Genomic DNA, 25819 nt, shown 5'->3' with positions numbered 1-25819 from the left:
GAGGATTCCAGTGTACCGCCATACCACTGGGGAGGTGGGGGGGCGCGTCGTCATTAAAAAGCCAGGCCCGTCACTGTGCAGATGCGGGCTCTGGTCTCAGGCAGGTTGCGCTGCGGCTTTCGAGCCGAAACCATTTATGCAGAATAACTTCGGCATTCGATTCGGATCCATCCTGCCCGCCGATGACGTCCGTCTGACATCAGCGTTAGCGCAGCGGCTCACGTTCCCTTCTCTTCCCGCAGGTTTCCGAAGTCTGCCCATCGAAGACCAGATCACCCTCATCCAGTACTCCTGGATGTGCCTCTCCTCCTTTGCGCTCAGCTGGCGATCCTACAAACACACCAACGGCCAGATGCTTTACTTCGCCCCGGATCTGATTTTCAATGAGTAAGCCCAGGCGTCCCTCCCCGTCCCCGAGCATGCATGCGCCTGGGTCTCTGTTGTGTTCATTTCACCCGCATCATCTGCACGGGATTTCGCCCGCATGCTTAAGTCTGTCCCTATCCCACGATCTCCTCAGAGAGTTGAATTGAGAGTGAGTGGAAAACTCAAAAGCTGCAGGCCTGTTTTCTTGACGGCAGAGATTGTTACCATAATGGGCTTATTGTCCCTGAAAAAGGAAGTGATTACACAGAAGTATTGTTCCTCAGTTATGCACACTCGATCAAAGAGCAGCGCAGGGCGAATACAATGGAGGATCTGCAGTTTATTTGACCAGAAAACACTGGAGTCTGAACTATGAAGCAGCGTTTCCCAGCCCCGTGGAAGATGCATTATGGCCTGTCCGCGCCGGCCTAATGAAGATGAGAGTTAAAGGAAGCAAGAAGTGACCCCTACAGGCCACTCGTTGAGATGCACGAGACGAGAAACGGGCCATGAAGCTCACAGATGAGCAGTTTGACGTGATCGTCAGCCTGGCCTGTGCCATATCACAGTTGGAGAATCAGTCGGCTGATGGTCCTTTTATTTTTTTTATTGGGACAACCAGTTAGCCTCAAGCTCTGCTGCCTCACAAATCCAGAAATGAGGAGGGTGTGAACTTTACCCCTGCCATGTGTGTGCGAGATGGTTACAGAGATAGGCAGCCAGGTGAATCGGTGCCTCTAAATTGCCCGTAGTGGTGTGTGTGTGTGTGTGTGATGTGTATGTTAGCCCTGCTATGGACTGACATCCCATTCAGGCTGTTTCCTCCATCTCTGTTGTCCCCCAAGACCCCTAGAAGATGGGTGGGTGGATGTTTCCTCTGTTTAAAGCTCAGGGAATATGTGTTATTCTTCCTTTAAATTACTTCAGCTTATGCTGGCCTCCGCAGAGCAGAGTGCAAGTCCTGCATGACAGCCAGCTGAAAAGCTAGCGGCTGATTTAGGGCCTTTTGTTGGTCGAAAAACCAGGTCGCCATGTGTCACCTCTGTTATCACGTCAGTGAGGGAGTCGTGTGACGTAGGCCGGGAACGCGGAGCCTCATTCTGACTTCTGACTGATCGGCGGTTCTGCCTCGTGTTGAAGCGGGGCTTATCTCTGAAGGTGCCTACCTTTAAACATGCTGACTTCACGGGTCAGGACTGGTTCCCTCGGCCAAGTACAAATAGCTAACGGGAAATAAATAGCATGAAAGAGGCGTGGATGGCTTGATATTTTAATCTGGCTCAACGATTAGAAGAACCCATTTGGGGAAGTTTTGTGGCTATTTATGTGTCTCTTCTGAAGAAGTCTATTGGTCTTTCCTTAAGGCGTCGAAGGGAGGGGTTTGAATCTTGCCCCCATTCGCTTCCCTCACGCTCACTTGTCGCCGTTCCCCCCGTGGCGATCTGACTTCCCGGCTCGTCCCTGTAGCCGCCGCATGATGCCGAGTCTGCCATAGCAACGCGGGTGGCTGCCAGCCGAAGGCAGGCTAGCTGTCGACCGCGCTGCCGCGGTCTGCAGGACCCGGGCGTTCGGTATGCAGCCCCCTGAGCTGCACCGCCAGCACTGACACCTGCGCTGGATAGGAGAAGCGGGGCTCTCTCCTGGAGGGCCGTCTGAGCTGCCTCCTCAGGTTCCGTCCGCTCCCTTTCTTCCCGATAGCCGACGGGAGGGACCCTTCACAGTGACCCCCCTCCCAGCAGCCTCTCCAAGTGCAGAGTGTCAGGATGCTCGGGGAGATGCTCGGGGAATGGAGGGGCAGGCTTCAGCGCGCGCCAGAACAGTTAATCACGCGACGGTCGGCTAAGGGCTACCTGAGTGAAAATCCCGACGATCGCAGCGTAACGAGTTCTCGAGGCACGGCGAAGCCTGCGATATCGGCCGAGGCGGCGGAATTAATGCGGCCCGGTGTGCTTCCGTGGGGCGTGCAGTCGCGGTGTCGCTGGTTCCAGAAAGGTGTTATTTTCAAATCTCCATCCAAAATAAGCGGGCATATAAATATAGAGATTAGTAAACGCCGCGGTGTAATTATCCGTTTTCATGCGCGTGCCCCCGCAGAGAGAAGAATTATGAAGTAATATGGCTAATTAAGGAAAGGAAACTTGTAAACAGGACAATTGTGCAAGGATACCGGTTGTTCACAAACACCTTGGGAGCGGGTGTTTGCACATATAACGCGGTGTATGTGGTGCGTAGGGGTCAGATATGAATGTGGCCACCCTCCCACCCCCCCAGGCCTTGATTAATTGATTATTTTGCGGTCGACATTGCAGGGATGAGGAGCATGGGCATCCAGAGCGCCTCCCCTCCCCCAGATTTGCGCCATCTGGCGTGTGAGCGTTAATTAGCCGTCTGGTGACCGCGGCCCTTTGCTGCTTGTCGCTCTGAGATGGAGAACTCCGTACCGCTGTGCGCTCGCTGGACACCGCACCGGACGGCTAGGGGTGTGTGTGTGTGTGTGTGTGTGTGTGTGTGTGTGTGTGTGTGTGTCGAAATGGCTCCCCTGATTGCAATCAGATCTGGCCGATCTCACACAGGAACCACACTGATGCCACCCTAACCCTCCCCATCCACCCCTGCAGGGAGCGCATGCAGCAGTCGGCCATGTACGACCTGTGCCTGGGCATGCGTCAGGTCAGCCAGGACTTCATGCGGCTACAGCTGACCTATGACGAGTACCTGGCCATGAAAGTGCTCTTGCTGCTCAGCACTGGTGAGTGATTCCCCCCTCCCTTTCTGGCGACCCCGCACCCTTATTGACCCCGCACCCTTATTGGCTCCGCCCCTTTCTTCCTCCTGCCCACTCGCAGTGGCTGTAATCCCCCTTCGCATTTGTGTAGCGCCGGAGAGAGGCGTGAGGTTTATTAAAATAGAGTTGCCCTCTGATCAGTTAAGGCTGAGTCCCGTTAACAGGTCCTGTGTGTATTTGCATAGCTGAGCATAAAAAAAAAAAAAAAAAAAAAAAAAACCATTGTCACCTGACATCCAAAAGTGCTCGGTAATGACCACGGTAACAAGCTGAAGTGCCTGCAAACTGCTGGGGGTGGGGAAATGACGGCGCGCACTCGACTAGGCCAGCAGGGAGCAGCGCGGTTAAGGATACGGCGCGACCCCGCGTCCCGCTGAGCGCCGCCACGGCGGATCTCCCAAGATGCACCTGCACGACAGCGCACAGCGGGCAGCCCGCTGACAGGCGCGAGAGTTGGAGATCTTCCGCAGCTCCTTGACATTTGTTTGTGAGCAGGAACAAGATAAGTATGGACAGAGAGATGTGCGGAGCGTGGCTCTGCGGGATTTGGAGGGGTCCACCGCAGTGGAATGGGGTGGGACCAGGCCACTGTCTCTGAGAGGAAAAAAAAAAAAAGAGATGTCTCGAGATGTGGAAATACTTATCAGTCACTATACCTTCAGCGAGGTGCATGTTTGCCTCTGGCAAAGATGGCTACTGCTTCCACCGAGTCCTTGCCTTCAAGCAGATTGGGGTGCATTGTTTACGCAGGAAGGTGCTGGAATTTGCGTATTGTGTGTGTGTGTGTGTGTGTGTGTTTGTGTGTTTGCGTTCGTTTGGACTGATACTTTAGGATGGATTGAGACTTTCCTCCCAATCCTTGGGGTTTCTTGTCTGTTCATCCTCAGTTGGACGTAAAACCTCTTAAATATCCTTGGAAAGACAAAAATAAAATCTAAATGTGAGGCTGTAGGTCTTGCCCCGCGGTTAGTGTTTGCAGGCCAAAGCTCGCCTGTGTGATAGAGCAGGTTGTAGTTTTCATTAGTTGTACCTTTTACGGCTCTTTATTAAAAGCAGTGTTTATCTGTGAGTTTTCGTTTGCCCCGCATCAAACGGGTGGGTGCTGGGCTTCCTGTGGCTGCCCGGTGAAGGCCTCGCAGGGCCCGGCCCGCCCTGCAGCCTCAGGTTCTCCTCCAGGAGGCCCCGGGTTGCCTGCGACGCGACGTCGGAACCTGAGGCGGGAGGCAGGCCGGCTCAGCGAGGGCTACCTGTCATGGGGATCTCGGGGGAATCTCAGCACCGCCGCATGTCAGACACTTTCAGTATGGCTGCTGCCTTGGCCTCCTCCCCTGCAGGGTGCTTGGGCTCTGTCAGCATGCAGGGCCCCAGTGTCTCCTCTTAAAGAGCCACTCACGGTTCCCCTGTCTCTTCTCAGTACCACCTCTGAGTCGCCGGTTACCACCTACTTCCTGGGTTTCAAGTATATTTCCAGCACGACTTCCATCATGCTTATTTTGTCCTTTGACGTTTCATAAAACTCACTAAAGTGTCTCGGGGAGGTTTATTACACAATTAATTTATTGGCTGTTTAGTCTTCTTATGTAGTTCAGTTTCTTTCTTTCTTTTGCTCGTTCTGTGGTTGTTCTCATCTGTTTTTATTTTTGTCCTCCCTTTAATCTCCTTAATTCTTTTGTTTGTTTTTTTTTCTTTTACCCAGAATTCCCCGCTTACGGATGATTATGAGGCTCCCTCACATATTGCAGTTTTTCATTGTCCGTTTCATCTGTCAGGAATCATTCGTGATTTCTATTATAATTTTTCTTTACAGGAAGTTTTCATTGAGCGCCAGACAGGAAGTGAAATATGTTTGAGCCCACGGGCTACATGTGCTGCATTTAGAGAGCGGAGCTGTCCTTTTGACCTTGGCTCGATTCCCACCCGGGCCATTGTGAAACCTCATTTCCGATGAATGCATATATCTAGCTAAGGACTAATTCTCAACGTCCGAGACACCAGGCTTACACAGTCAGCAGTTAGACTTAAAAGGCAGGAATCCTAAGCAGGATATTCTCTGTGGCTTTTGGACGGAGCCACGCATTATAAACCGTGATTCAGGCGCTTCTTCGAGAAATAAACGTCCTGTAATGCACATTCCCGACTCTATTTCCCATGCACAGTGCCGTCTAGGTGGCTGCTGCCTTCTGCCGAAAACGCCACATTGACAAAAAAAAAAGAAACCGTATCTAGTAGGTCTGTGTACGGTAACCGAATTCTTGCTATAAAAAAAAAAAAAAGAAAAATGGCATTGCTGTGTGACTTGAGAACTAATTTGCATGAACAAGTGTTGCACACAGATTGGGGCGCGCAGCCTCGCAGCCGCATGTCGTACAGATCCGCAGGAGAAGAGGAAGAATCGCAGGGCCTGCAGAACCACCTTCGCACTCCTCTGGCTCAGATGCCGGCTCCCTTTCTGGACTGATCGTGCAAACTGACATTTTTTTTTTTTTTGGTCTGGGACGCTTTTCACCTTTGCCAATTAAACCGTACACGAGTGACAACCCTGGTGCAAGGGGGCACGTTGGGGAGAGGCCCCAGGCCCCGAATTCAGCCGAATGTGGAAACGGCAGAGCAGGCTGATGACATATATTCTTAAATCCTTTAAGCTGACGAGAAGCCCGTCCTTCATCCCATTGGTCGGTTATTATTGAACGGCCCGTCCTCTAGCAAGATGAAGTCATTCAGCTGAAACATGAGTTTTTTATGCATGCAAATGGTCAATACATACACTCTTATGTACAATACATACACTCTTAAAAGTACAATGGGAACAGTGGGTAGCGGGTAGCGAATCGCCACGGTAACGTCTGGTGGTAAATTGAGCTGTGTGAAGACAGTCAGGCTGAGCTGGTGCCTCTAACTGGCAGAGGACCAGTTAGCACCAATTAGCAGGCCAGCACGGCCGCCCTCACCTTGGAAGTTCAGTGCTGAAATGCTGGCCTCTGCCTAATAAACGCTGTGCAGGTGGCAGACAAGCGTGTTCCCCGGAATGTGCCGGAGCCCCCTGCTGGTTGGGTGCCGGGAACCAGCGAGAGCTCGGGGACATCCGCGCAGTGCCGTCCTGCTGAACACGGGGCCCCGTCCTACTGCAGGGGCGTGTCAGGAGGGCCAATTCTGTATAAATGAAAAATAACCTTAAATTCAGCACCTTAAACCTTAAATTCTCGTGTTGGACAGCAAACTGTCCCAGTAAATCTCCCAGAATGCAAATGCCGTGAGCGTGAGTCCCGTGCTTAGACTGACGACAGCAACCACAACAATATTAATCATAATTAATAATAATAATAATAATAATAATGATAATTAAGAATTAATGATGATGATGATGGCTTTTTTTGGTTGCGAACGATTAGGAATAAACAAATAAAATTCAGGAAACCTCTTCTATATTTCCGGAAGTTTGACATTTAATATTGTGCTGCTCGGTGTTTAATGTGATCCCATCTTTCCCCAGCTGTGCATCATAGAAGTTTGTAGCGTTAAACCTTAAAGCCAAGGCTCCGAACTGGTTTTTGTTTTAATCTCAAATGCTATTTCGGAAACATGATAGTTACGCGTTAAGCTAGAAAGAAGTATTTTTCTGAATATCATTGAAATGTTTGGCTGTGTTCCAAGGAAGCCTTTACCCTTGGAGTAATAAAGAGTAAGAACATATTACAGTTTTCCTCCGGACACACTGTCATTATCGCACTGCCACTGGTTTCACTGACGTGCCAAGGACATAATCTTTGCTTCTGTTGCCCTTTGCTACATCAGTTATGATATTAAACTTTTGTTACGCATTCACACCTTCTTAAACGGTGATCTGTCTGTCAATGGCATCGGTCTGAATTATGTTCAACGTCCTTAAAATATTTTCTGTTGCTTGCAGTGCCAGTTAAACCAGAAACTGAAAAATGTAATTAATTACGTTTGAACTGTTTGAGCTGTCATTTTATGGTAATAAAGCAAAAATATTTGCACTGAAGCGCTTTTTATACTGCCGCTTTGTGTTTGAGAGTATCAAATGAAAGTAAAACTCAAAGCCGAGTACATTTACACAATGTACTAGTGAGTACTTAACTCTTCATTGTTCATTTTTGTTCACTGAGAAGCACCATTTTGTTATATTCCAGTTTGCTCATAAGGTGTACAATTTGTTTTCCCTCTTCATTTTTGCAGGCACCATTTTTTTTGTTTTGTTTTGTCTCCTTTTTGTTCATGGGATGCACAATTTGTTTTCCTCTTCATTTTTGCAGGCACCATTTTTGTTTTGTTTTGTTCCCTTTTGTTCATGGGATGCAAAATTTGTTTTATTGTGTTTTTTGGAGGCACAATTTTTGTTTGTTTCGTTTTGTTCTCCGGGTCCCACCAGTGTAGCAGTATTAACCATGGGCACAACGCAAGTGTGCTTGAAAAGCTGAAGGCAGCTTCGCACGTGTGTAGGCCGGATGTCAGGACTGAAGAAGAGGGGGATGAACAGCTCTGTCAAAGCTGCCGTGAATGTAATAAGAGGTGCGTCTGTCCTCACAGTTCCCAAAGATGGTCTGAGAAACCAGGCAGCCTTCGAGGAGATGAGGGTCAACTACATCAAGGAATTGCGGAGGTCAGTGGGAAAGGCAACAAACAACTCGGGCCAGACGTGGCAGCGGTTCTTCCAGTTGACCAAGTTACTGGACGCCATGCATGACGTAAGTGTGACGCCACCTGCTGCCCATCTCTGAAATACACGTGTCAAATTGTATCGTTCATTCACGCAGAACACATCAAATCAGTGATCGTATCTAGAATATTGCTATAGTACCTCAAATATGCTCACACTTCTTTGAGTTTTTGCAAACTCATTGAGCTTTAGTCTCATCTGCTTTAGAGTACCGTTTGACCCGTTAATGCATATTTGAATTGCCAGTTGTTCGGGAAAAACACACAGAGTAGACAATGTGTGCCTTTTATTACTGCCGGATATGCTTCCTGTCGAGAACGGCTTTGTGACAATAACCCAGTGCGTTCCAGACCTTGTGACTTACGGAGGAGCGCGCAGCCTGTTTCGGGTCTGTGAGGGCGAGCTCTGTGCGCAGAAACGTCAAGCTGTTGAGCGTAGAGGACGCTACTTGGACAACAGTGGTTGATTCATTGAGAACCGGCTCCCTCGCTTTCCCACCCAAGCCGCCCTAAGTGTTGAACCATAGTTCCTGCGCAGTATAATGAACCATATGGATATATCTTCCGTCTACACGCCTAAAACCTGTTACGTTTCCGTGGCGAGCGCTCCGATCTGTTTTAAATAGTTAAAAGTTTCTCGCCGGCATTTTCAGAATTTCAGCTTGGGATGATGAACTATTGAGTTCCATCTGCTACTGTTTGTTTACCAGCCGGTATCTGTTTGTTAGTCGGCGTTCGGAAGTGCTTGAATTAAGTCTTGAATGAGAGTTTATTTGAAAGAAGCTTTTGGGCATTTTAGGCCCGTGACCTACTTTTAAAAATAACAAATGGCGGGGAATGAAGTTGATTTGATCTTAACTTTGCGAGATGAAATTCAGTCATTGTTTGTTTTTGTAGCAGTTGTTGGTATTTTTTTTCCTTTTTTTTTCCTGCTAACATTGCGAACAAATAGCCAGTCGGTGTGGAAATGTGTCATTTCTGACCTTCTCTGTCTCCAGCTGGTGGGAAACCTTCTAGACTTCTGCTTCTACACCTTCCGGGAGTCGCAGGCCCTGAAGGTGGAGTTTCCTGACATGCTGGTGGAGATCATCAGCGACCAGATATCGAAGGTGGAGTCCGGTCTGACGCACACGCTTTACTTTCACAAGAAGTGAAGGAGGGATGGCACTCGGCTCAGATAAGAGGGAGAGAGAAAGTGGGGTCTCGGCCGGAAGTGGGCCACCCTCGACCCCGTGCACTCGTGGATGGAATGGGAATGGGAAGGGGGTGGGGGGGGGGGAGGAACACAGAAAGCTTGGAATGGAAGCGGCAGCAGCATCGGTGGCGGGACGATTGCCTGGGAAGGACGAGGCGCTTGTGACGCACTTTGACACGACGGAGCAGACCCATACCCCCAAAGACGGCGATGACGGCACCCCCTGATGAATACTAAGCCATACGTCTGTTGGGTCAAACCACACACCTTCACGGCCATGTGGACATGTGCCCTCACACCGATGGGGGGAAAGAAAAACAACTGTTTTTCACACAGTATGGCTACCTTTACAAACGAAATCAACAGAAGCCATCCCTTCGCAGTTACGTTGGTCGTCATGTCAACACTGCAAACAAAAACATTGTAAAGGAGGAGGTGCCATTTTCTGCATCTGGGAAATGTCCTGGACGTGAGGTTATCGATATCTCAGCATCTGCAAGGGCTATAGGAGTTCAACCATAAATTGGAAAGTAGCATAAAAACAATATGTAAAAGTAATCTGATAAGTATATATTATAAATATATATTCACAAAAAAAATAAAAAAACGCCTTTGCATAAGCGTCAAACACCAATCAAGCTTTTACTGATATGCAAGATAGAAATAATCAGATTAATTGTTTTTAGCGAGAAGATGCTCTGTACAGGAAATTAGGGACTGGTGAAGCTTCAGCATACTGGTGGGTCATGGAGCTGCTGATGTTGGACTTCACACAACAAATATGCATTAAGAAATGCTGGGAATCATTTTGGTCCAAAACCATCGCGGGACGACATGCCGAAGACCAGAAACTCGGTTTGACTCATTTCTGTTTGCAATATGGCGATAACTTGCTTTCTCCCCGTGATAGAATGTGTGACTGTAATATACTCAGATCTTTCCCATAATTTGTCTGCCATTAATTTTACATCTGTTTATAGTCATAAGGTCGATTACTCATTCTCTTAAACCAGCTTTTTGTAAAAACAGTAAGTACACTTTATTTCAGGGTTCCAGCCAAAAACTAGGAATGCATCGCAATGGTTTTTTTAAAATCACATCTAATAGATAAACCTTTTTTTTTCCCCAAACAGGGTGGTGCTTTTTATTATAATGTAAAGCTTGCTGCACACAGACTGACTGTTGGTCTTGTGCGCTGCACACTGCAATTTACACAGAGTTTTTACAATGAGCAGAAACATTTGTACTGGAACCTAAAAATAAAGTTGAAAATATAAATTTGTCTATTTTAACGCTGAATAAAGAGTAGGAATATACTTACCAGGCAGATAACAGTAAATTGCATTGTGTTAACATTTTTAGATTCTATACTAAATAAGCTTACAGTACCCAATAAGGTAACAGACGGTGACTGATATCAGTCAAGTTATTTCTTTCTTCAGTATTTTCACATCACTTTATGTTCATTGGGCTAATTCTGTAGGTTTGGACCATTTTGTAACTTATATTTTATCCATATGAAATATAGTATTGGAGATCCCCAGTTTTTTTACGAGGCAATAATAGTGGACGCCTAATACCGTACGGTAAGCACAACGCCAACTGCTCTGAGTTGGCAGGGTGGTTGACGTGGCGGGATCTGAGGAAAGGAGCGGCAGTGACAGACATCGCAGGGCGATTTCCCCCCGTCGTCACTCGCAGGATATACCTACATTCTAACTGCCCACCTTAGATTTGCACAGATTATTCGTGACGTTAGAGGCATTAATTAATTACTAGCTTTGCTGCGTGGCTGAAAAAGATACAAAAGGTTGGAAGCAGCTCGGTTTCTACCCTTATAATTTGCTTTATCGTATCACAATGAGGTGCTTTGTGTGCGCGCGGTTGTTTTGTTTGTTCCCTGCACAAGGCCTTTGGCAGAATTGTAACGTGCACATTGAGAACAGCCTCCATTTTGTGACCTGTGCCCTTTACGTACATTTTCCTGCGTAAGAACATTTTTGAAGGACCTGAATCGAGCTGTAAAAAGTTTCTTTTAATTTTCTTTTTCTTTCCTTTTATATATATAATATATATATATATAAAAAGTAGTAAAATTAATGTTAATGGTTCTTAGGAAGAATGGGAAAGTATTTTTGGAAGAATTATATTTTGCTGGAAACAATATTTAAGTACTTTGTCTAGGAAAAAAAAATTTTTTGTAAAGTGAAATGTTTATGCATGCTTATTGAAGAGATGTTTACAGTGTATTTAAGAAGGGAAATTTGTGCCTTTTTATCATAATTTACCATTTTACAGTATATGTTGTAAATAAGTGAGTCATTATATTGAGTAGTATATTTCATTTCTTTTGTTGGATGTTACTGTATGTTAATGTGGGTCCCAAAACATGCCCAGATTTAGACTATCGTGGTCTTTGGAGTTGCTACCAGAATTGAAGTCAGAATCGTTTGACAAACCTTAATGAATGTACAAAAACAAAGGAAATACCAAACTACCTGAATGTTAGATTTTTGAAGATGTCTGCGAAAAAATATTACGTGGTTTTTAATGCTCATTTATTTCGATGTGACTGTTAATTGGCAAAGACAATTATCTCTGTTAAGAGAAAAGAAAAAGAAAACAATTATTTGAGCTGAAGCTGATAAGTTCCATCAAGGGGCAATTTTTTTTTGTTTATCATGTTGAAGTCTAATTAACAGCTGGTTCATTCAATAGCTTGTCAGTGCACCCATTACGATTCTGCGGTTAGCATTTTAACAAATGCTGAATTTGACCAGTTGAGAGAAAAATCGGCAGTTTACAGTAGTCACAGATTGATCGGGATCCCAGTTCTGCCGAGATTTTATTCTGGAGACGGTAAGCAGGGAAAGGGAGATGTCACTACGGAGACCATAAAAAATATACTTTTTTTTAGCGTTTCTATCTTGGTCTCAGATTATTTTAGCAAAGGCTCAAGTGAGAGCTCGGCCTTATGGGTGTCTGTATCTCGGAGGCTGGACTTGAAGGGTGTTCTCTGCGGAAAACAGTCTATTTCTGACGGCTCATCCTGAATCCTGGCTTAGAGGGACTTTGCACATGAGGGTTAACAAGCAGTGAAGTAGTGCTTTTTTGTTGTTTGAAATTAAAAGGCCGGATATCAGTCATGCCTTCCTGTTCAGTTTGAGCATCTTTTCGCTGTTCCAGACTTACTTTTGTCCACGCCATCTGATAACTTAGCAGGCTGTCTTGCACAGAGACGTTTTATGATCTTGCTTGTCCAGCTACAAGCCTATGCACCTGTATTTTCACAGTGCAATTTAAATCTGTACAGTTAAAGATATGTAGCTTCAAAAAGGTATTTTGACAGTTGTGCATAAAAAAGTGACTTCACTTCATACTATTTCTGTGCAATGCAAGTATTTTAGTTGTTTATCAATCATAAGGTTTTATCCTTTTTGATATGAAATCTAATTGGTTAAAACTGGAGCTAATGTGTTTTCACTACTGTATAAATTAATCCAGAGTAGAGCAATTAAGCCATAACCCTAACAGTTCCCTGTGTTTCTGTTACTGGTTGATTTTTTTTTTTGTTGAAGTTTTTAATCCAAGGCTTTGTACAATATTTGTCTGCAAATATTCACAGTACATTTCATACTTCATTATTAAAAAATGCAAAACAATTAGTTCCTACAAACTTACTGTATATCTTGAAGCAAATATTGCTTTAATTGTATTTGCAAAAAAAAAAAAAAAAACAGAGCGAGGGATTCTAATAAACCCTTTAACAAAAGCATGCGTTTCTGTTCCTTCAGATTGCAGAAAAATGCACAAATGTCGTACTGCTGCATTTGGTAGTTGAAATAAAATGCATCTGTTTCGTGCAGCACTCCAGCGGAACGGAGAAGCAGAATCACATTTCGGCTATAAACATACAAAATACGCTGGTACCGAATTCTGTTTGAGACTCTACTGGTCAGACGTGTCAGTGAATCATATTATTCAAAGTGAGTGTTTTTTTTTTTAAACCTAAATAGCAGCTGGCCGCCTGGCCTCATGTTACACATCAGTTTAACTCTGCATCTTTTTAAACTCTCTTCCTAATTACATCGAGTATACAGACTCCTGACAGATAGGCGTGGGAGGAGGATTTCCTACACCACGGGCGTGGGGGGTGGGGGTGGCTAGTCACATGACTGTGGGACGTTCAGAGAAAACGGCTATTGGCGTTGGCTTTAGGCCCACTCTATCTGCACGGGAGCAGAGAGGATGGCGAGCGATAGCAACAGAGAAGGATAAGGGAAAGACGATACAGAGAGCGTGAGAGAAATGGAAATTGTGGGGGGGGGGGGGGAGAGGCGGGGAGGGATGCGTATATAGAGGAGCGGATCACTCCCGGAGGACTTAAACATTAACCTTGTTATAAACCGATCTCCAAACATGCCAAAGTAGCAGACTGCAGCGCAGGCTGGGCTGCTTCTGCTCTTTTATGAAATCCGCAGCCCACTCCAAATCTCCCACAGACTCGCAGCAGCCCCCACGGTGCCGTCGTGCCAGATAAACGAAATCTAGCGGATCGGTCCGATTTCACGGCTGCTTTTTCCACCCCCACCCCCCCCCCAACCAAACACAGCAGTCATTTATTTCAGCAAACGGCGAATGTTTTAATTTCTCTGCACTTCAACAAATATATAGATTATTACTTGTGCTACTTAAACACTGCGACCCATTATAATGCAACAGGCAAGAGATGATGGTGGTGGCAATAACTGCATTTTGCTTAACAGGAATTTAGGTTATTTCCTGGCAGAGGATTAAATTCGAGTATAATGATGTTACATCCAAATCCTACATCTAAACACGCTCTCATTCTGAAATAAATTTTAGTTATTACAGAGCAACAGGTATGAGGCAGCGGGGGGTGGGGCGGGGCGGGATCGTTCCGTAGTGCCCCCTAGGGGAAGCCCTGATGCAAATGCACCTCGCATGCGATGATGTGAATTCCGCCTACAAAACGAACAACGGGAGGCCCTCCGCCCACCACGCGGCCAGGCAGATGGATGTGGGACGGATTGCGGGTATGTCGTCGTCACCGGGCAAGAGAGACACCATCACGCTGGAGCGCAAATCCGGAGTAACGGTACTGCTGCCCCCAGAGTAAGGTACTCTGGGCTGCTTCCAATGCAAATGTACTCGGCAGTTCCAAGCGCCGCGAAGGGCGATGCTAAATGGAAAATACATTGCGAGGTCTGCTGACACACGTCCAGGCCAAGGCAAAACGTCTGACTTCAGCACGCCGGCATAGGAGCGAGAAGAACACAGGACGATTTGCGGAGTCGGTTAGCAAAATCGTTTCCAGGACCTAAAATATTGCGCTTAGGTTTCGTTATCTTTGCCAGTATGTGGGAATTGCCATCATCCTTACTGAAATGGGACCTAGCTAGCGGCTAGCTAACACACATGATCTCCTTCTTGGCTGGCCTACCCTTTTTTACATCACATTATTACACAACAAACAAACTAAAAAAAAATCCTTTTAAAGTCCAGTGCATAATTTATACCTCAAACTGAGTGAAAGGTCACAGGCATATTTCTAGACACCCTAAATGGGTCCTATGCCAGACAAGCGCCTCATACGGAGTGGCTGTTCTGATTGGTTGTCTGCAATGATGCATAGTAGCAGCCATTAAAACACTCTCCGTATTAAGAACTAATGATCTATTACAATAATCAGTCAGACACATAAGGTTGTATTAAAATTAACATAAGCATGAAGTTTCCATTACATGAATAATTTTGTGTGACGGAAAAAAGGAAGGAGGAAAAAAAATTAGGGTTATCTGGGTGGTCCCACCCTCCCATCCATCCATCCATCCATCCATCCAAGACAGTATACTTTTCCCGTGCGCACCTAAGACGAGGACTGAGTGGGTGGATTCTTGTAAAACTGACCTTTTTAAAGTGCTGGGAGTGAGTGAGGCTTCTTCGCTCGTCCACAAGCGGTGATTCAGCGTAGCCGTGCCTCTCCGGAGCTCCAAGACCTTTCGAGGCTGATAATCGCAATAATTTGCCCATCTCATTATCCCTGCCCCGTTTTGATTATGTAAGTGCCCCATCCCTAGGGCCAGGGGGCTCCACCACCCACCCAAACCTGCAGAGTATTTCTCTTTTTTTTTTTGAGCACAGCCTGACAGCATACTTTAAGTGCCTGAAGCAGCCAGTCTTCATTATTACATAAAATATTACACCCACTGGCCTGGATGTAACTCACATTAATTACACAGATGCACCCTAATATTAACACATTTGAAATGGTGCGTGGCAGACTGAAACAGCTGGAAACGAACGCTAGCATTCAGCGAACGATACTGATGGAAAGGCTGCTTCGAATTAACCACGGTGCTAATACGATAGAGGCTAACGCTACATGCTAATTCTCAGACAGCACAAATCAAAATGAGACCTAATAACCCATCCACTGTCTGTAACAGGGTCTTGGGAGAACCAGAAGCCTAACCCAAGATGTAAAGATAGAACACACCGTGGACTGGATGCCACTCCATCTGAGACCACCTACAATTATGCACTAAAGGCAATTTAGCGATACCGCTTCACTTAACTGCCTGTCTTTGGACCGAGGGAGGAAACATGTATAGACGGGGGTACACGATAATTCCATGTCATGCATTTTCACCTTCCACCAGCAGATGGCAGAGCAGCTAAGGGACCGGATGTCATACATAAAAGGTCACTGGTTTGAGTCCCAGCGGGTGAACTGCATGTTTGTCAGGAATAATTGTCCCTAATAAGCAAACATCACCCTATATTAAAAGCGAAGGATTATTAAGTTGTTTATAGATAACTGGCCATGCTCATGTCTTGAATACCCCCCAATATAAAAATTAAAGAAAATGGAGGTTTTCCACTAACGATACGGTTCAAATTTAAGATGCCCAGCTACAGTATTCTAACTAATTAGCTTGTCATCACATATATTTTCCATTCTCTTACTTTCACACAGGAAAATTTCAAAAACAGGTTTTATTTCATACCAGTAAAATATATACACTGTTTGCAAATTAAATAGACCGGACCGTTAAAATCTTATATAAATCAAACCTTATCCAAAATTTCATCCCAAACAGAAAAAAGACACTAAGAAAAAAAAACACACTAAACATTAGCTAGTAAAGAAGTGACCAACACATTCATAAACTTTCTGAACTGAAATACGACTAAAAACAAAAAAAAAAATCGCAGCCTTTCCAGATTTCATTCATTCTGCTCGTTACAGCTCAGAAACATTGAGCTTTATAAAGGATTTAAAAAGAATTGCACTCCAACAACAGCTGTGAATTTTATATAACAGAAATATATAAAATGTCCATTCACAGTGTATTGATAATAAAAATGTAATAAAATGTAACTATAATGACAGGCTGCAGTGGTGATGCTACCTAATAAAGTGAAGGCTTTATCGTTCAGAGCGGACTGGCTATCTCTAGATCAGCACCCCCAGCTCTTGCGTGAGGTCGCCTTCCACGCAGGAAAGGGTTACGAAACTGCACACGCCGGAGGTGCTGCCCCTAGCCCAGAGAGAAATGAAACCGTTCATGCAGAGGTCCCAAAAGCTTTAAGCTTTTGCTAATTAAAATATAACATGCGCTTCCTCTCGGCACAGTATACTCAGCCATAATTACAGCTGCAGGTATGCATTCCTTAAGACACGTACGTTGGACACAGGAGACCATGGATACCATGCATAAGGTGCCACGCCTGCATCTGCCTTTATAGCATCTCCACGTAGTTCTCAGGGATGAGACCTCTCTTCCCTTCCAGTACACCCTCCAGCCAGCCAGGCTCCCTGGAAACTATCACTGTGGGGGGGGGGGGGGGGGACGACATTATACAGCAGCAATGGTAACACGGACAGCAAAGAGCATCAGCGTGGCAGACCGCACGTGCACCTAGCTCATGCAGCGTCTATGTTCCACGGTTTGGAAGGTCTATTGAATCAATGTTCAGTTTTTCCGCTTGTAGTTTATTCAGTTTTTTTTTTATTATTATTATTATTAAATGCACAAGGAATAGAGGCTGCAGAACCTGTTAGCGGTGATGGCGGATAAACTCACCGTCGTCGAATATGGCGCCCACCTGGAAGGACAGCTCGGAGTCGTGCTCGGCCTCACACGGATACACCGCCTTGGCCTTGCGGCTCGGGATGCTGGCGGGGGAAGGGGGGAGTTCAGCGAGTTCAGAGTACCGGACCCCATGCCTGACACGGATGAAGGGGTAGAGCCATCGTCCCTCCTGATTGGTCTGGTTAAGCATCCTGGTTACCTTCTATGGTAGTTTCTCAATCTGATCCTTGGGGACCCACTGACAGTTCACGTTTATGCTCTTGATAGGTGGGAGGGAGCAAAAATGTGGACCGGCTGTGGGTCCCTGAAGGACCGGGATGGGAAATGCTGTTCCATGGCAGCTGCGCTCCTAGCTACACAGACAAATTAAACTGCAGCTTGCGATATAAAGTTAGCACTCAAAGTGGAGATTCAGAAAACAGAAATCCTGCTCTCCCTTTCCCCCCCCCACAGCTGTTTTTCGTACTCTCTTATTCTGACAAATACTTGGTGGTTTTTATCTAATAAATCTAACCACGAGCCGCCGAAGAAATGCAAGCCGTAGATGTGTTTGGTGTGCAGAATATATGGTTATTATTTTGGGCTCAGCAGTATTTTCAAAGGCTCTGTGGGAGAACAAATATTTATTTCAACTGGCAGACTCACTAGGTGGAGGCAGGTAGCATTCAATACTTGATAACATGATAAATATTTCATACGCTTCCTCTGAGAAGGCAGAAGAGGGCCTTGCTGAATGATACATAAACTGGCAGAAGTTGGTAACAAACTAAGCTGTCAGCTCGACACTTTGCATGCCGGCCACCGAGTTTGCATTTGGGACAGAGGCATGTGATGCCAAGCAGCGCATTGCATGCGATGCACCTGACGGACACTGTCATGTTGAGAATGCCGCGGCTCTCCCACCCCGTACCCTTAAACCATCCACTGCGTCCGGTATTCCAGACCGGCCTGCGGATCCGGCACTCGCTCGAGTTGCTCGCTATGGTTCTGAGAGGTCGGGAAAGGCACGAATGCGCGTGTGATCATGGCCGGCGGTGGAACGCTGATGTCAGAGCGCATTTCTGGGCGGAGGGTGCGGCGGGTACCTCTCGTCCCTCATGTTGGTGTCGGAGGCGGTCACTGCAGACGCTGCACTGGTCAGGTCGTCGGTGCAGAAGGAAGCAGGGTTCCACCAGAGGGCCGTGGAAGGTCTGCGAAGGACAAGGCACAACAACGTCAGCTCTCCTCCCGTCCAAGCCCCTCAGCAGACGACGGATGCGACCTCGCCGCGGACGTCAGGTGAAGGATGACCGCGGCGTCCGCCCTATAAGTCTCGTCCTGGCAATTAGCTATGCAAGAAGTGTCGCATTATGCAAAGTCAGGCAGACAGGCTGGCCTCTGGAAGGAACATGCACTCCACAGCTGCACGCAGCGGGCCCTTTAATGCGATGGCATCGAAGGCCACTCGCTGCGGGAGACACTCACTGTAGCACAGATTCCTGCTATAAGTAGCTTGTTATTTTAAAGCTGAGTAAATTAGTGTCGTGCCTGCGCCTGATGTAAACATCCATGCGCGCTGCAGCGCTTCTTGGGCTGTGAGGGGGGAATTAACACGGGCCGAGAGATGGGAGAAAAAAAAAAAAAAAAAAGATCCCAGATCTGAAACCAGTTCCTGTCCGGGAATCATTCAAAATATTATGCTAGTTGCAGTCCTGATTAATAACTCGCTGACTTACATAACATGCACAGCGGGGATGATGAAGGTGCGATGATGATCTTGCAGCCTTACGGCGCACATGAAACCCCATGACAGCCCGGAAAATGCAGGAATATGATGCAAACATGTCCTTTAAAACACTCCAGGCACCAGGCTGTGTAGCATCAGTGTGTGTCAGGTGCAAAGCCAGCCAGGGTCTCAGTAAAGGTGCAAAACCATAAGACTCTAACGTGCTCTGGGCTTTCAGAGTCCTGGGGAGTGTTTCAGGCGGTGAGACCCCCACACCCTCCTTGTTGGTTTAACGAGACAACCTCCGCCCCCTCTCCACCTGGCTAGCTAGCGTGAGCTAACAGGCTAATCGGCTTCTTGCATCTTCGCTTGCTGGAGGATGAGGTCTGTTTAAGTGGCTCTGAGGTTATGCATTAGTTTTGCATAGACGCGGGATTCCCGGGAGGATGGCGATGCCGCCGCGTGCAACCCGGGGAAAAAGCGAAACCGAGGAAATTATAAAGAGCACCGAGCTTTCTGCACCGTTCTGTCAATTAAATAAACTCTGTCGACAAATTCTGGAGCTCGGCACCACTGGAGAGGAGACGTTGTCCTGACGGTAACAAATTAAGAGACGTTATTTCCAAGACAACAAACGGCCTGGGAACGGCCCCCCCTCCCCAGCCCGTACTGCACTGAAGCAGGTTCATTTTAACAGCAGTGAGGGTAAAAAAAAAAAAAAGAAGTGAATTTTAATAACAGAGGACAAGAAAAGAAACATCTGATAGGCTAACAGTGCTCACACCGCAGGGTGTGATTTCGGCAAAGCGGGCCGGCTCATTTTCCTGCTTTCTTCGGCGAGGGCTGCAAAACAGATTCCGTTTCTAAATATTTTCTCAAAGCAAGTTTCATGTCCTCCGTAAAACCTCCTCGCGGGATAATGAATGTTTTAAACAGTGCGCGCACAGTAGCGGAACGACAGTGTACAGCACGGTTTTTTAAAAATGAAATACTTTTTTCTTTAATTCACAAATAATAATTTATAAAAAAAAAAAAGCACAGATGCCCGAATTATTGTAACTTTGATCCTAAGATGATTGGATCAGTGGTGGTTCGTTTGTAGCAGTTTCTGGCCCCCGGCACCTCGGAGACTATTCGACAACCGCATGCACCGCCTGGGCCGCAGACATGCTAATGCAGGATTTAATCGGTAAATTGCTGCCACCGATTGCTCCCGTAGAGACGATAATAATGGCAATTATTGGGTGGACGGAGAGGAGTTGCGGTACACGGGGGGGGGGGGGGGGGGGGGGGGGGGGGGGGGGCGGATGCGACGTTCCGGTGCTTTTCTGGGGGCCGGTGGCGTTATCCGTGATTTATGGCTCTGCAGAGGCTGGTCGGCGCTCTGCTGCTCTGCATCATCGCAGGAGGGACTGAGCGCTGCAGTGCAGCAAATGCGCTGATTAACCTCGCGCTGTCTGGACGGGCAGCGGCCCCTGTGTCCGTTGGGGGGACGGGGGGTGGGTATCAGGCCTGGTCACACACAAGGGAATGCTTGTGGCTCTGGACCGTGGTGGGGGCGGGGGGAAGTTCACAGACCACGACTGTTGCACGCCCAAGTCAGAACTCCCACTCTCCCCAGGAGCAGGTACTGTGGACGCCATCGAAAGCATCGACAGAGAGCACCGGGTAAATTCAGACTCCAGTCATTTCATATTGTGATTGCCTGGAAACAACATAAAAAAAATAAAATAAAAAAAATTCACAGGGCGCAACGCCAGCCGGGTAACAGCCGCTTTTTGAGGAGACAGGAAAATTGTAAACGCTATTTTAGGCAACGCAATTCGAGCTACGCGCCTGGTTTAATCAGTGTGGACATAAAATACAAAACGCATGTAAATTACAGTATATACAGAAAAAAATTCCATATTGTATCCTGACAAGCACATACAAAAAGAGGTAAAAAATATTATCCGTTTACAGATATCGATGTACATCTTATCCAATGCGACATTTTTAGAGAAAGCAGACTCAGCCAGTCCCTGGATCTCAAGGGCCTAACTGTGACATCACTCTGCGGACCCTGAGATGTGAACCGGCGACCTTCCGATCACGGGCACAACATCCTAACCCGCTGAGCCACACAAATACCACAGTGACGCTTCTCTGCAATTTTAGAAGATTTTCAAAAAATTTTAAAAACATCAAACTACTAGGAAGATGCACGTGCCTGATCTGGCAACCCCAGCACTGAGCTGCTATAAAATCCTCCACAGCAGCTGACAGATCTCTTCCCCCACCCCCCCCTTTTGACAGAGCGGGCTGCTCCTCTGGACCGGTACAGCACACAGGCTCCGGGGTAAAACCACGGTTCCTCGTTAGGAGAAATCGCAGCACGACTGAGGGCTCAGCAGAAGGTCTGGAAGCGGACATGAACACAAGGGGAGGCCAGACTCTGAGCGGCTCAAAGCCTTCCCCCCCCCGGGAGAGAGGGAGACAAGCGGGCCGTGTTCAACCAGCTGAAACACCCTAACGTACCAAACAATAAATCACCCCCTCATCTCCTAAGCCCGGACCCCACTAAGTACCCAGATGAACAGCTTGCAAATTCTTTTTGCACCATGGGTCCAAGGCGTGTGCAAACGTGGACGTCACGCTGCAGTGGAACATCGCCCTAGCAGGGGCGGGGCTTTGGGCTCTGGGACAAAGTTTAGAGGTCATTAGGGTAAAGAACACAGACACATGTATGTACAGAGATCAGATCTGTGCGCTTATCTGTGCCTTTCAAGTGAAGGAGCAACTTCAAAAAATAGAACAGGATAAGACTCTTGCAGAGATTACACACCGACGCACCAACAAGCATGGAAGAGATGCACTTTTCAGAGAAAAGAGAACAGAATAGATAATGCACTGTTTCTGACAGTACACTATTGTATACTACCCTACATCCTGAGCCTGTTTCTGAGACTGAGAAATAGCATTTCCGGGTAATTCCGCACAGTCGGCAAAGGCCCGAATCTTGCGGCATAGTATTGTTACCTCCTGCATCAGCATTCGAGTCGGGCTGCGCACTGCAAACGGCAGAAATGAAAGTCCCAGGAAGGCAGACCGGTGGGCGGGGGGGCGGGAGGGACTGCGCAGCCTCTACACTGAGCTGCTGCAAACAAAGAGATGGAGCAGCCGGGGGAGGCGCGTGGGGGGGAGCAGTGCCGAGCACAGTGGGCACTCTGCTCCTGCCAGGCCGTGGCCGCTGACCCGCAGGCAGGTCGAGGCGGCGTGGGCAGAGGAGGCAAAGAAGGAAACGCTCACCGCAGCAAAAAAAGGACGAGGGCACCAGAAGGGTCTCGACCTGTAACCGTAACTGTGGCGCTGAACACAGCCGGCGCCGGGTCGTTCCGCTTTGCGTCTGACCTGGACGCTGCAGTCGTGAGTTGTTCTGGGGAATGCGGCTAGAGAGTCCACCCCCCAAAAGAAAAAACCACGCCGGTTGCGTGTGTGGTCGCGTCCCGCTGGGGAGCCAGGATACGAGCCCATCAGCGATAGAGAGGCGTGCGCCTGGGAGGATGTTAATTCAGGGTGAGCCGTGAATCACTGAGTCACGAAACAGGCAGATGTGCCTAAACGCCAGGATTTGCTGAATCCTTTGCCAGGTGTATATATGGAGAAAAACAGCAGAAACGAGGGCAGTGTGTTCTGAAGAGCTCTCAGCTACACTCCACCAAGTCACTCACTTTGATGTAGTTTATCATTTTGCACTACATTTTTATTGATCGGCCATTTTTATCGGTCGTCAGTTTTAGCACCGGCTAATAAAACTCTACTGTAACTGTCTAGCTACTTACCCTACAGCGTCTGCCGCACCCTGGGCACCACTGGCCTCGCTCCCACCCAGGGCATTCTGGGTTTTCTCTGTAGGCGAGCCGGATGTGGAGGACTGGGATGAGACCGACTCGTCGCTGCCCAAGGAGACGGCATCCAGGACCATTCCGGTGCACACTGATGGGAAAAACCATGCGAGACGGCATTGGCCATTTTCAGGAATCGCGTGGAAACGGGACAAGGGGGAAGGGGAGAACAGACCGCAGAGGATAAGTCAATCAACACTGGGGTTAGGGTGTAGAACCAATACAGTCCCGGCGCAGCAACATCAAAGAGGACAGGAAGGATGAAAAGACATTAAACTGTGACACATCAAAAGTAATGAAACCTACACATGGAAGACATCCGTAAGTTATTCCCTGGGTAGCAGATTACCTCACATAGCTCAATAAATGCTTACTGTGCAAACAATGCAAAGGCTGTTCAAATCCCAGGACACACACACAAACTGTAACACTTCCCTCTACGGCAGCGTCTCCCAATCCGGTCCTCGGGGACCCACAGTCGGTCCATGTTTTTGCTCCCTCCCAGCTCTGAAAATGTGCACTGTCTGGCAGGAGGGGAGCAAAAAACATGGACCCAACTGTGGGTCCCCGAGGGGACCGGATTGGGAAACGCTGCTCTACTGGTAAGTTGCTCTGGATAAAAGCATCAGACAAATGAATAAATCAAAAATAATGTTTCTTTTTTTTTTTAAACACACAGTTCCTCATGTGTAACCAGCCTCCCAGAGGTTTAGCTCCGAAGCGGCAGATCAGTCGATTGAAACAGAAGGCCGAACCCCACAAATCTCGCTTTCCTTTGAAGAAGCCACAATATTCCATATGTTCTCTAATGTTCTTATGCCCTCCGTAAAAGGCGGCGCTGAGCTATCGCCATATTCTGCAGACTCTGAAAACCGACCTTAGCATTTTCTTATCTGACTTCAGTTTCATTGGGTTTAGCTATTGGTTTTAGGGGACCAATAGGAAGGCTCTCGAAATGTTTTGTAGGCACTGTGAATAAACACAATACCGTTCACCGGTGGGAACACAGAAGCCAATGAAATGTACTTTGTCCAGAGGTTGTGACAGCCGTAAGTACATCATGTTCCTATTTGGGATTATTATGGGTTTTTCTATAAATGCTGGCCGTCAAACTTATGTGTATGAATCACTATCAGCAAACAGGCCCATCTCAAATTACAGAGCAGCAGTGGTTTAGATCTTGGGAAAATTTAGCGGGACTCTCACTCCATTTCCTACCCACTGCTTTTTAATTGTGAACTTGTAAAAGTGTCGGTTCACGTTTTTTCTAACTATGCACTAACAAAATTACAGGCAACTGGACGCAAGGCAATAAGGAAGAAGGCAGAACTGTTATGTGTGCGGTGTGCTATCCGGAGTAAACATCCTTCCAGTTATCTTCTAGGTCAGTGTTTCCCAATGTGATCTTTGCTTCCCACAGCGGTCCATGTTTTTGCTCCCTCCGAGCTCCCTGCCAGACAGTCCACGTTTTCGCTCCCTGGGAGCAAGCAAAAACACGGACTGTCTTGTGGGTCTCCAAGGATCGGATTGGGAAACACTGTTCTGGGTGCTTATCCTGGTCTAGGTCATGACAGGGCATGGGGCCAATCCCCTGAAGCACTGGGCACAAGACTGGGGTACACCCAGGACAAGATGCCAGTCCCATCACTGGGGCACATACACAATCATAATTTAGGGACAATTTAAAGAAACCAATAAGCCTAACTGCCTGCCTTTGGATTTCAGGAGGAAATCTGCGAGAGAACATGCAAACTCACACATACGAGGTGGGAGTTGAACCCACAACCCTGGAGGTATGAGCCAATAGTACCTACTGAACTAGTGACACACCATAAGTATATATTATTATTGGTAATAAAGATGTGGCTCATGACACTGTTCAAATAAAAATCTATTGCTAAAATTCAAAACTCGAGGAAGATTTTAAAGATAAAAACTGACCACACAACATTCTCTGTTCGCCAATTTACATTTATTAAAGCCATACTACATGTTGGCCTATGGCCTGGCTGAGTCCCATTTGCATGACATAATCATTAACCAGCTATAAGCGGCTTTTAAATGATAGTTAAACGGCACGCCACAATAACCGGCATAAATAAACGTAAATGTCTGCATCCTGCAGTCCGTTGGCACAAGTTCTCTCAGGAGTCTGGTGCTGCTTTAAAATCTATTTTTACGTAATGACAGAACTTTTCATCCCGCCTGCCAGACCAATCGAGCAGCTCCAAAAAAGTGACTCGACTCAGGAGAAGACCTTAATATACACCCCCCCCCCCCCCCAAGGTCACCTCACGTGTGACATCAGCTGTGAACGTCACAGCCAATTGACGTATAAAAATACATTAAAGGTGAAAAAAACAAAGTGTAGAAATACATTAATCAAAAGAAAACTTATTGCCACTTATAAACTGTCACTTTGTCAATTTGATTTCCTTTTCTCTGCAATTCACCATCATTTCACGATATATTTCGATTACGATAGTTTCCCTATAAAGTGAATTAGAGGGACTCGACAGAGAGAATATAATTCAGCAGGCACCCTATTTTGAAACACAACTATGTAAACTGTGCTGTTCTTAAAAGCATATTGTCAGAAGTTTCTCAAACTATCAGAACGCTCCGACTCCATCTGCTAAATAACTGAATGGGGGGGGGGGGGGGGGCATATTGTCCTGAAGAAACAGCACAATTTAAATTTGAAACCACAGCGTCTTTTCAGAACGCGCCAATATATTGTTAACACATTTGTTCCCATTCCTCTCTGGCAAAATGGTCCGTCTTTGTGCAGCTGGAGCAGAACAATATGAAATGAAACGACATCTTTGCAAAACATCCAACTAGGTTTTGATTTATCGTTTTTCTCTCTCTCTCTCTCTCTCCCTCTCTCTCTTTTTTTTTTTTGAAAACCCGATATTTCTGGGATTCTAAAGTGCAGCGTCCTTGAAATCCAATAGCAGCTGGAAAGCCGTGCGGCACAAACGTGTCGGGATGCTTTTCCTCGGCGGCAACCGATAAATACCCGGAGCGACATTTTGGGACCGCAAACTCTAAAGCCCGCTTTCAGTCAGCTGAGAAAACCAATTT

General features: G+C 46.9%; 2 protein-coding genes across 4 annotated transcripts in view; one reads left to right on the top strand and one right to left on the bottom strand.

Moving 5' to 3' along the window:
• The window catches only part of nr3c2 (nuclear receptor subfamily 3, group C, member 2), a 62404-nt gene extending 49609 nt beyond the window's left edge, over positions 1 to 12795 (top strand). For all 3 annotated transcript variants that reach the window (XM_048999887.1, XM_048999888.1, XM_048999889.1), the window contains 4 exons: positions 243 to 387; positions 2985 to 3115; positions 7700 to 7857; positions 8827 to 12795. In XM_048999887.1, the coding sequence (XP_048855844.1) occupies positions 243 to 387; positions 2985 to 3115; positions 7700 to 7857; positions 8827 to 8982 (590 nt within the window). In that variant the 3' untranslated portion in view covers positions 8983 to 12795. The remainder of the gene's footprint in view (positions 1 to 242; positions 388 to 2984; positions 3116 to 7699; positions 7858 to 8826) is intronic.
• Positions 12796 to 16028: 3233 nt separating this feature from the next.
• Positions 16029 to 23189, bottom strand: LOC125723346 (rho GTPase-activating protein 10-like). The gene is made up of 4 exons (XM_048999846.1): positions 22670 to 23189; positions 18229 to 18333; positions 17135 to 17226; positions 16029 to 16879 (listed from the first exon to the last, which is right to left on the bottom strand). Exons 1-4 carry the CDS (start codon positions 22810 to 22812, stop codon positions 16791 to 16793), a joined length of 429 nt encoding a protein of 142 aa, XP_048855803.1. The 5' UTR covers positions 22813 to 23189; the 3' UTR covers positions 16029 to 16790.
• Between the last annotated feature and the right edge of the window lie 2630 nt (positions 23190 to 25819).

The sequence above is a fragment of the Brienomyrus brachyistius genome, unplaced genomic scaffold (assembly GCF_023856365.1).
Source record: "Brienomyrus brachyistius isolate T26 unplaced genomic scaffold, BBRACH_0.4 scaffold47, whole genome shotgun sequence".
In the NCBI taxonomy this organism is placed as follows: Eukaryota; Metazoa; Chordata; class Actinopteri; order Osteoglossiformes; family Mormyridae; genus Brienomyrus; species Brienomyrus brachyistius.
This window is presented reverse-complemented; position numbering and strand designations above follow the sequence as displayed.